The 12,081-nt window shown below is 40.6% G+C and overlaps 1 protein-coding gene across 1 annotated transcript in view; it reads left to right on the plus strand.

Moving 5' to 3' along the window:
* The window catches only part of DCLK3 (doublecortin like kinase 3), a 41,750-nt gene extending 32,791 nt beyond the window's left edge, over nucleotides 1–8,959 (plus strand). Inside the window, exons 3-5 of the mRNA XM_081284040.1 lie at nucleotides 2,555–2,687; nucleotides 5,660–5,827; nucleotides 8,192–8,959. Of these exons, the coding sequence (XP_081140166.1) occupies nucleotides 2,555–2,687; nucleotides 5,660–5,827; nucleotides 8,192–8,385 (495 nt within the window). The 3' untranslated portion in view covers nucleotides 8,386–8,959. The remainder of the gene's footprint in view (nucleotides 1–2,554; nucleotides 2,688–5,659; nucleotides 5,828–8,191) is intronic.
* The last annotated feature ends 3,122 nt before the right edge of the window (nucleotides 8,960–12,081 follow it).

A 12,081-nucleotide genomic window follows, 5' to 3' on the forward strand; every position in this document is an offset into this window, starting at 1 on the left:
GGAGAAGAATGGAAAACACTTTGGGGAAGAGACAAACATTCATCTTAAACCTCTAGATCCTGCACATACCCTGGTGGATGCTATGGGGTGATCTTGAGACCTAAAGGGAAAGGAAAGAGGAGGCATAATATATTTTCAGTTAAGCCTATTCAGTATCTTAAAAACAGATTTGACATTTTGAAAATGTATTCAATGGCATCTGGACATTTAACATAATACATTTTCAAAGTAAAAGTCTGGGTTTCCAAAACATCTAATCTCTTACTGGTACTGGCTCAGCGGAATTGGGGGCTTCCACGAGGAAGGGAATATTTCAGTTATTTTGCAATAGGAACACACACCTTATTTTGGTAGGATCAATGCTGATCATTTGGTTGGGAATATTTACAAATATTTTTGAGGGTCATTGCTGCACCCCTCTAATCTCTCTCTGAGTTGTGACTATTAATTCAGAAGATATCGGATGAGGGTCAATGGGGAACGAAGAAAAGACAAACAGACACACAGAGAGAGAAAAAAAATGGGGCCAGATGGGACATTGCTCTCTGATGGAGATACAGTAACCCAGAGCTAGCTCAGCATGTTTATGATCTAGATTTCATCAAAAGGTTATTTGTGGGAAAGTTCTGGCAAAACAGGCAATCTGAGGGATGTAGGCCTGGCAAGACATTAAGGTCATTTTGCTTTGCTCAGAATTCTCTGTCCTGGGAGTCAGTGTCTGAACTCAAGTCCTTGACTGATACCTCTGAACCTTTGCACAGTTTCCTCAGGCCATTGTTGTCATAGCAACCAGGCCATCTTGACCTACTTGAGAGAGTCAGAGGCCATGATTCAAATCATCGCTCTCCACAGGATGGATGGGTAACAGTAGTTACCCAGTAAATGTCATTAACATCAATGATCCATCTGGCAATTTTAGGCATTACACTATTTTGTTTTTCTTCCCCTCCAAACTAGATTTTCTAGTCTAAATGATTCTGTTGTCTCCTACTGGGCTATGTCTGTCTCTATATGCAGAGTTGTGTTTTATTTCTAAATCTATGACTTTCCATTTGGTCTGGTCAATTATGGAGGACATTGATTAGATGGTGCAGTGATGACTCAAGCTCAGTAATTAAGACACATGCTGCTTATAGAGATGTCAGCTCACTGACAGGAACCAGAGCAAATGCAGAGAACTGATTCTGGCCAGGATGGCCGTTTCACCTCCCATTGCCGGGTGTTGCCCATGGCTCACGAGGCACAGGGAAAACCAGAGTGCCATTGTCCTCCTGCCACAAATGCTTCTAGGGCCCTAGGGAGCCTTTGCTTCAGTTCCAAAAGGGATGTGAGGATGTGTGCCTGCAGACAAGTTGGTAATTTCTGTTATATGTCTGGTGGCACCAGTAAGTCTCTTACTTGGATAAAATTTCCCAGGTTTATCACAGAATATTTTCACATAAGGATCTGTGTGTTGAGTTCACCATTGGTCCAAAGCAATCAGATTCTATGATGAGATATAGGCAGATCTTTGATCTGATTGTGTAGGTACCAGTTAGTATGGAAGGAGGCTGGAGTTTTGATTTGCATCAATTATTTAACTTTTCTCCCCAGGTGGAAACTACTTCCATAGTACATCCTGAACATGCAGCAAGATTTGCTGGGTTGCCTTTCCATTGTTTGTTTATTTTCTTTTTTTTAGAATGTAAAATATATATTTTTAGTTTAATTATTTCTTGCATAGTGACCTAAATGCTTGTTAGGTTTACCTCTTCAGATTCTTTTCTTTTAAGTTAAGACCCAATATTTATTTGTCATCTTAGGCCAAACATTTTTCTAGATGGATCAGAGACATTGAGTGGAATTCCTGACATGATCGTATTTGCTGGAAATTATGATCTGCTCCTTCCTTTTAATGAATGAAACAGAGGGTCAGATTAGTAAAGAGATTTGTCCAAAACTATTAGCTGCCAATCTTGGACTTAGAATTATTCAAAGATTCCTGGCATGTTTGATTCTTAAGACTCCCCTGTCTCCCAATTAGGACATGTATTTTATATCCCTTTCCTACTATTTGCTTACTTGTTCATTCTGATATCCAGTTCTCCCCTACTTCTGTCCATCCTTTGTGTACCCACAGGCTTTTTATAATTTCTACAAAAGCTAGTCTGTGCTCAAAGTATCATTGATCTTTGTTCCAATGCTGCTCAAAAGAACTGTCTGTAATGATGGAAATGTTGTGTATATCTGCACTATCCAATATGGTAGCCACAAGCCACAGTGCACTATTGGGGAACTGCAATGTTCCCAGTGCAGCAGAAAGACTGAATTTAATTAAAAAAATTAAATAACTGCATTTGTCTACCATGTTGGTAGATGGAACAATAAATCTCATTTGTTTTTTTAGTTGAAAATGTGAGCACGTGTCAAGTTGGATGATTTGTCAGAGTTGGCTGAACTCGAGCTTGTGTAGGTTTACTTTTTGCCTGCCTTGACCTTGCACACTTGTTGTCTCATCAGTATTCCTTAGTTCTCATCACAGTTTTAATGGTTTGGAGATTTTGGTTCCTTACAGGTTCAGCGAAATGAGGACAAATCTACCACCTTGAAACTGGCTGATTTTGGCCTTGCAAAGCATGTGGTGAGACCTATATTTACTGTGTGTGGGACTCCGACTTATGTAGCTCCTGAAATTCTTTCTGAGAAAGGTAAGTGTTACACATTTCTCTGTGGGACTTCAGCTCTCCTACTAACAAATGTCTTATTTTTAGTATTTAGTATTTTTGAATATGGAGCAGTTAAAATCTCAGAGAATTGGAACTGAGGCTTGGACTCAGACTTTAATGGAAATATTTGGAACAGGCTTCCTTGACTAGGCAGGAGAACTTTTTCCTCATCAGAGCTGCCCTTGTTACAGAGGACAGGTGTGTGTGTGTGCGTGCAAGTGCGTGTATGTGTGTGTGTCTAAGCAGGACAGTAAGATGAAAGATGGTAGAGAATGTGAATCAAATAAGGCCATTTTTCAGCTGACCCAAGGCTACCTCTAAAGGGACAGAACTGGAAGAAATCTATAGTACTTGGTTTAAAAATTTCTTCATCAACCCTTACCTTTAAAGGAAAAAGGGATCCCAATTCAAACTCCATGAATATTTGTTACCTCTTTGCATATTGTGTGAGGGTCTAATGAACTGTTTTAGCAATATAGTCTGCAAAATATATATAAAGGAAATAATTATTATATGACTCTTCATATGTGGATGACTGTTGAACTAGTGTGGCACTCTAGAAGAAGGGTTTACCTCCTAGGTAAGATGGAAAGGCTCTGGATGGGTTGTAGGTATGGTGGTAGGGAGAAGGTAGGGGTGGTTTCCTAGCAACAGAGGCACCACGGAAGCTTAGATGATACTATAACATGTACAAGGTTGGGTAATAGAGTTATTGAAAAGATACCTCAGTAGAGTTGAGAGAGGTACATTTGGTTGGGTAGACTGAGTCTAGGTCACCGCAAACCGGAAGGTGTTTAAACTTGGAAAGTCCAGCAGAGTAGCCACTGGAATGTGCCTCTTAATGGTAATTGGTTTAAAATTGGTTTTAAATGTGGTTCATATGGTCACTGATTTAAATTGGACAGGAAAATACTAAGGGGCATAGATATTTGAATGGAAACATTGAAGAACTGGATAAAAGCAAACAGACAACATGAACTTGTGGGGAAACCAAATATTGGTGGTGACATCAACTAAAACAGGTGTCGGAAGGAAAAGCTCTTTTGGGAGATTGAGGGATGGGCTGAGTTAAATTTTGAACACACTAACATTGTAGTGTGTTCAGTGACATTGTAGTGTGCTCTACGTTGTATTGGGATGGATACATGGAACCATCCACTTGGCAAGGAGGGTGGGGCATGGGATGGGCATGTGGTTTTGAGACTCATGAAAATGGTGGCTGAACTGGGGAGACAGTGAGCCCCTCAGTGATGCCAGAGGACAGCAAAGCATGGATTCTTGAGGAAGGTCAAGCATTCTGGCATGAGAGAAAGAAGGAGGGGTTGGCAGAGGACTGGGCTGCCTGGAGGCAGGCAGAGGATCAGGAAAGGGCAGTGTTACAGAAACCAAGGGCAGACTGCAAGATGATGGGGAGGCCCAGCAGATCAGTCTCCACCAAGAATGAAAGATGGTTGAGAACTGAGCAGATGCCATCAAAACTGGCAAAAAGTTATCATTAATGACTTAGGCCCTTAATATATTCTTATTTTTGGAGGGGGTACTGGGGATTGAACTCAGGGACACTCAACCACTGAGCCACATCTGGAGCCCTATTTTGTATGTTATTTAGAGACAGGGTCTCACTTATTTGCTTAGTTCCTCGCTTTTGCTGAGGCTGGCTTTGAACTCTCCATCCTCCTGCCCAGCCTCCTGAGCCACTGGGATTATAGGCATGTGCCACCATGCCCAGCTCCTTAATATATCTTTTTTTAAAAAAAATTTTTTAGTTGTAGATTGACACAAAACACTTATTTTTTTTTAAAATGTGGTGCTGAGGATTGAACCCAGTGTCTCACGCATGTGTGACAAGTGCTATACCATTGAGCCACAACCCCAGCCCCTTAATATATTCTTAATATATACTTGTATCTTGACACACTTTCTCCGGGGATTAATAACGAATACCTAACTTCCACATTAAAGCTTCCAAGTATTTTCCTTTTCTAAAGGAAAAAAAGTAAAAGTGTATATATTCCTGCTACAACTTTTGGGAGTTGTATCAAATATTATTTCATGCATTTAATTTCTAGAAAGTTATTTTAAGCATATAATTAGATGTGTGTAAATATTTAGTATGTAAGGATGTTCATCAGAAAATTCCTTACACTTGTCAAAATATTGGAAAATAATAGATTATAATATGTGGACAGCACTAATGAATCACATTTATGAAGAGTATATTTTTATATTCTTCATAAGAAATTCTTACATAGGAAATGCCATGATATAATATTAGGTGAATGAGATAGGGGATAACATATGATAAATGCAATGCGATGTCTGATTTTATGTAAAAAAAAAAAGCATATGTGTGTGTGCATGCTTGTATGCTTACTAATAATCATTAAAAAGGTCAATGTATTTTTTTTTTTAATTAGGGAGAAGGTAATGAGTAGGAAATAGATGGCTAGAAGTAATTCCCATACTATTCTTGGTGTAGCTTAGGTTTTTAAATTTCCAATACAATGTGGATTTATGAATGGTCTTACTGTGTGTAGCTAGAATATAGCTTGTGCCACATGTGACTTACCGTTTGACAACATCTGCATTGATCTATGTTCTGTTCACTGAGATGTGTCTATGTATCATTTAGTTGAAGGTTATGACCTTATCAAACTTCTGTAAGTTTCCACACACTAGCTTTCAATTTCTGTGCTTATTTTCTCAAAGACTAGTCATAAAGGATCACAAAAGTGGCAGTGGTCCAAGGATCAGACTTTGAGGAACACTGGTGTGACTCCTTGTTTGAAGGGGTGGTTCCAAGCCACGTGTTTGGAAGCAGCCCTTGCTTATTGAGAGCTGAGGATCTCTGTGACTTACAACTATTTAGAACTACAGTTCTCTGTCATTTGTTTCTTCACATTGGATCCCGTCTGGTCTAAGGTTGACTTGTGTGTCTGCCTTTGTTTGTGCAGGTTATGGGCTGGAGGTGGACATGTGGGCTGCCGGCGTGATCCTCTACATTCTCCTGTGTGGCTTCCCTCCCTTCCGCAGCCCTGAGAGGGACCAGGACGAGCTCTTTAACATCATCCAGCTGGGCCACTTCGAGTTCCTTGCCCCTTACTGGGACAATATCTCTGATGGTGAGATCAGGAGCTTCCATATACGGGAGAGGAGGAGATGTGGGGCTGGGATCCCCTCTGGGTTCTGACCTCAAAGGAGGTTTTCAGATAAATATGTGAGAAGACACACAGAAGGCCACCACAGTGCCTGGCATGGAGCTGGGCTGTCCACCTGTTGTGCCTTAACCTTTACTTGCTCAGTAGTTTCCTGAAGGTTTATGTAGCACTCTGAAGACATGACTTGCTTTGAGAGTTAAAGAAAAAAAAATCTTAGTTGTGGTCACCAACTGATTTTCCTTAAGGCCATTAAAGAACCTCAAAACTGAAAAATATCAGAAACATAACTCTCATTTGGAAAGAGAAAGGCCATCTTATATCCAGAAGTACTTCCAACAGAGGAATTGAAGGTGCTTGATGTACATGTGTATAATTAAGGGTCTTGCAGGTGCATCAGGAGTTTGGGGACTCTGCAAGGTAAGGGGTGTAGGTCTCCACTGCCTTTTAGTGAGCTGGGTAATGTGTGGGTTTTCTCCCTTTGGGTCTTTAATTCTGTCTGATTTCAAATGGAATCTCTCTCCTTGTTTCTACTGATTTGTCTCTACTAGTTACCACCTTCATAAAATCGAGAACTGGATACTTGTGGGTTTGTGCATCTTTGAGTCTTGGGCTTAGAAAGGAGAATAGGAATGCTGGCTTTGTTTTTTCAACTTGCTCTCAACATGCCCTCCAAGATTAGTTAATTGAACTGCCTCCATCCCCAGCATCTAACTCCCCCTGAAAGCTTCACTTTCCCCTTTAATAAGGTAAGGAGAGGCGCGGCTTGCTGGAGGTGGAGTGAGGGTTTGATCGGAGCAAGGCATGGCAACTTGGGAACTGGAGTCCTATATAGCATGGTCCTTAGATTTGCGCATAGGTAGTTCCTGTCCTGGTCCCCATTCCTATGTGGTCTCTGCTTTGGTTATACCCTCTCCACAAAGTGAGGCGACTGTGCAGCCATGGGGATGTGCCCCCCAGAGCCCAGGTGCCTCTTCCCTGACCAATGGCCCAAGCCCACTTCAAGGTCTGAGAGGCTTCTTCTCTCAGCCTCTTCCTAATATGCCAAAGGGTGGCCCTGGAAGGCTGTTTGGAGGGTGTAGAGACAGCTTGAGGTGAGGTGTCCAATTGTCCACATACAATTGGACAAATGAGGTCACACTTTGTATGTCTACATACTTATGTAGATAAGTATGCATCTCACTAGCCTGATTTCAAATGCTCGGTTGTCATGAGTGGATAGAACAGTTCTAGAATGTCTCCATCTTCTGTTGGACCACAGTGTTCTTAGAATACAAAAGCCTGCAAGCCAGCCCACGGTGCTAACATGAGAGTCTGAGAAGTCTCAATTTAAATTTTGCATTTCAACCTCTGAGTCTCCTGAGGACCTTGAAGGAGTCATTCTGGTCAGGATGGGACTGGGGCACTTTGTGGGCGGAATTTGCAAAAGTTGAATTTAGTGGGTGGGATAGGAGACAACTGTGGCTCCTGTGCTCTAGAGGTGGCTGCACAGAGGGTTCGGAAAGACTGATTGGTGGCTGAAAAGCTGATCTTGAGCAAGATCAAGATTTTAAACCTTTAAGAAAGATTTTTAAAAGTATGTATTTTCTTCTCATGCTATTCCTCGAGTGGTTGGAAGAGCAGGCTCCATGGGCCAGGCTGGGAGATCCAGCAGGCCAGAGAAAAATACTTTGTCCTCCCGCTCTGCCACCTGACCTATCAGGTGTCACCACATCCCTCAGAAATCAGCCATGGTTGTGGGCAGGAAATGAAATTGATTTTTAATCTGTACTATTTATTACTTTATTTCTTCATACCTTTTTTCCCTCCAAGTTTTGTCAATATGAAGATATATTTATCAACTGAGGAATAGAGAGACCATATTTTATTTAAAAATGTGTTGGTCTGATTTAAAACACGTTTTTGTTTCTTTTTTATTTTATTGATTTTTTTAAAAAAGAAATAAATGATAGCGGAATGCATTACAATTCTTATTATGCATATACAGCACCATTTTTTATATCTCTACAGATATATGTTTTGCAGCCTCTGTTTGTGTTCTTGTCCTGAGGGCACAGATGTTAGGGATGGGCCTGGCCCTGAGGCTGTAGAGAGCTAACAGAAATCCCATGTTGAACATGCTGTTCAACACAGTAGCCCTTGTCCACACATGGATAAATATAAATGTGGGTTGCTTGAAAGTAAGTGAAATGAAAATTCAGTTCCTCAGTCTCCCTAGCTGTCTCCAGACACTAACATTTATGTGGGGGTTCTTATTATATTTCCGGGGAGGAAAAAATTCAGAATCAGCTGGATTTACTCTATATCCCTCTCTTTCTCTTATTTTCATAGCTGCCAAAGATCTGGTGAGCCGGTTGCTGGTGGTGGATCCCAAAAAGCGTTACACAGCCCACCAGGTTCTTCAGCATCCCTGGATTGAAACAGTTGGAAAGACCAGTACAATGAACCTGCAGAAGGAGGTGTCCCCCAGCAGGGAGGGCCACGTCCGGAGCCAGCACAAGAGGGCTGCAGAGCAGGCGTCATAGTCATGGCTATGGGCATCTGTTCAGCCTCCGTTCTGCTCAAGAAAGGAGAAGAAGATGAAAGTCTGAGGGAGAAGCAATGAAAGGACTTCTTCACATAACTGGGGAATCAGAAGGAGAGACTCAGTTTATTGCAAAGCATATTAAAAAAAACTAAATTAAATCTTAATGTTAAATGTTGTAACATATTTTTAGATTTGTATATTTAAAGTATTTAATACTTTTTTTGGGGGGGTAAGCATTATTGTCAGTGTGGGATTTTGGTAATTATGACGTGTTTGCTTCCTCCTTGTGATCAAGTTCATGTGTACTACAAGAGTGGTGCTTACTAGTGTCTAAACTCCCCCATGAAATTAATAAAGTGAATCATGGTCTTTCTGTGTCAATAAAATGTGCTCTGAATACCAGAAGTGGATCTGTATTCTAATTGCTTCTTAATGCTGGTGACGAGAGTCAGGGAATTATAGTCCAACTCCTGAAGCCAGTGTGACTACATATAAATGTGTTGGACACTTGATAAATAGACAGGAACTGTTTATACTTAAGATGTGCCAACCTAGTTCCCTAGCATGGTAGTGTGACATGAAATCAGATCTGGTGCAGTCTGAAAAGGTAGAAGAAATCATTCAATCATTCTTGCTCCTACAATACCTACTTATACTGGTCCCAGACTCAGAAGTGTGGGCTTCTCACTTCTCCCTACCTTTCCTGTGACTATTGGGGTCATCTGGGCAGAGGACTATTAGGAAAACAGCATTAGAGAATTTAACTAGTTAAATTGCTTAAACAGGTGTTAGAAAATGGATAACTCACAAAGGAGGCTCTGCAATAATTTAGAGAGAGTAGCTGCAGGAAGTAGTTTCCATTCCTAGGTAGAGGACCAAGGGAAGTGTTGGGGTGATTAGATCCTAGAAGCTTAGAGGTGAAACTCCTTGTAGGGGATGATGGAGGGGGCCAACCAGGTCTTCCTTCAAAAGGAAGAGAATAGGCTACTTGGGTGCTCCTTCTGACAGAACTCAGCTGTTAGACCTCTAAAGGAACCCTCTTAGCTAGGAAGAGTTAGCCCACAGACCGCACCTGGGGCAGGCCATATCCAATGACTAGTCCATGTAATGAATGAAGGCTCAGCATCTTTGCCTGCTAGGGGTGATGCTGAAGGGCCATTCAGCTTCTGAGCTCCCTGTGGGTTTGGCCTAGCCTTAGCTGAAACTGCATCACAGTCTAATTTCTCTCTTTCTTAGTCCTGCTTCTTTCCTCTTTCTCCCAGGGGTGATGATTCTGAGATGCCCTATAAATCTTTGCTATGTAAATCTGGACCAGAATTTTGGCTTCCCAAACTTGTGACACCTAGTAGAAACCTGAAATTGTCCCAACAGGAACCAGCTGGCGCTTTAACCTCAGGAGCTTGGAGAAGGGGCCCTGAGCAGGCTGTTCAATAGTACTCATTCTCAAAATTGAAGGAGGCAGCGCTGGATTCCATTGCTACTGGAACATATTTTGATAAAGGTGTTAGTGACCTCCATTTCATTAAATCCCAAACAATTTTCCAATCCTCATATTATTATCATTTGATCCTATTGACTGCTTTCTCTAAAGTCATTTCTCTGTTGATGTCCATAATGCCACATTTTCTTGATTTTCTTCCTATATCCTTGTCTTCTTCTTTAGTTCTCCTGTATAGATGCAGTCTTCTTCCAGTGACTAAAAGTTATAGTCCCATTCTTAGCCACTGGGGAAATGCATATTAAAATCACAGTGAAATATCACTGTATGCCCCTCAGAATGGCTAAAATTAAATGGCTAAAATGAAAAGATTGACTACAACAACTATTAATGAGAATGTGGAAGAATTTGAACTGTTGACATTGCAGGTAGGAATATAAAATGGTGTACCCCCTTTGGAGGACAGATTGGCAGTTCCCTTAAAGATTAAACATCAACTCACCACATGATTTAGCCATTTATTACTAAGTATTTACCTATGAGAAATAATAGATACATCCTACAAAGACTTCACAATATTCACAGATGCTTTTTTGTGGTAATCTGAAATTCAAAATAGCCAGAATGTCCATAAATTGGTGAATGGGTAGACAAATTGTGGTATATTCATAGAATAAGTAATGTTTAGCCATAAAGAAAGTAACGAACTTTTGACACATGAATGACATGAATTGACCTCCGAATAATTAGGTTGAATAAAAGAAGTAAGATTTAAAAAAAGTATATGGCATTTGGATTATTCCATTTAAATACTTACCACTCTGGATTATTGGACTATATATGGATTATTATTGGATTATTCCACTTACACGCAAACTATAGTGACAGAAGGCAGATCATGGGTTACCTGGGGACAGAGATGGAGAGAAGAAGAAAAGAGAAATTGCGAAAGAACAGCAAGTAACTTTGGGGATGGTGGATATGTTCATTATCTTGAGTGTAAATAATGGATTCATGGGTAAATGTATGTCAAAACTTATCAAATTGTATACTTTTGATATGTGTAGTTTATTGTTGGTCTATTATACCTCAATAAAGGTCTATTATACCTTGCAGTTCCTCAAAGTCCATCCCAGACCCTCTTCTCCTTTTACCCTATATTCTCTCCCTTGGAAGCTTTGTCCATACTCACAATCTATTCGCAGATGATCCTTGTCCTTCCTACCCTACTGATGTCTCCATTCAAGGATACTCCTATAAGTTCTAGAACCATTTGGCAACTGCTTCCATGACATCCATGTGCAGGCATCAGTTCCTCTGAGGCAGAAGGCATAGTCATCAGCCCTCAGCCTGTTCTCCATTGGTCCCTATCTCAGGGAATGGTGCTGCTGAGCAGGTTCAAAACACCAATATCACTCTTGAATCCAGGCCATCCCACTGGTTTTTCTTTCTCAACATTTCTTGAGTATTTGTCAGATTTTTTGCTGCTGTGACTAAAAGACCTTACAAGAACAATTTTATAGGAGGAAAAGTTTATTTAGGGCTTATTAAGTTTTAGAGGTCTCAGTCCATAGACGGCTGGCTACATTGTTCTCAGAAAAAGGGTTATGTTAGAACATCAAGGCAGAAGGGCATGGAGGAGGAAAACAACTCAGGACCTGACCACCAGAAAATAAAGAGGATAACTGAGCTCATCTCACTGGGGACAATATATATATACCTTGAAAGCACACTCCCAGGGACCCACCTCCTCCAACCAACTTCTACCTTCCTACAGTTACCACCAGCCAATCCATTAATGTACTGATTAGGTTAAGGCTTTCATAACCCCATCATTTCACCTCTAAACGTTCTTGCATTGTCTCTCACCTGGACTTTTGAGGGACACCTCATATCTAAACCATAACACCACTTAACTTTCTTATTTTCTATCCTTCTGGGCATGAAGGCAATTTCTCACAGATTCCTTGTTATTAAAAACGTGCAATATTTACCCTCCTGAATGGATCCTTTGTGCTCTTTTGAGAAAGTTTTTCCTTGGAGAGAGAAAATCTTCTACTTGACCAGATATTGCCAACTTGCTTTTGAATTAATTTATCTCCCTGAGAAGAGCAATGAAAGTTTTCATTTTTCTAATTTCTTAAAAAAATTAGTTAAATGTTAATATCTGGACATAATTGAGAAGGAGCAACACAGAAGCTATGTTCTAAATTTTGACAATTGTGTGGCACTTTAGAGCTCTTGGGATAAATTCAT

This window comes from Spermophilus citellus, assembly GCF_964194105.1.
Source record: "Spermophilus citellus genome assembly, chromosome: 3".
NCBI lineage: Eukaryota > Metazoa > Chordata > Mammalia > Rodentia > Sciuridae > Spermophilus > Spermophilus citellus.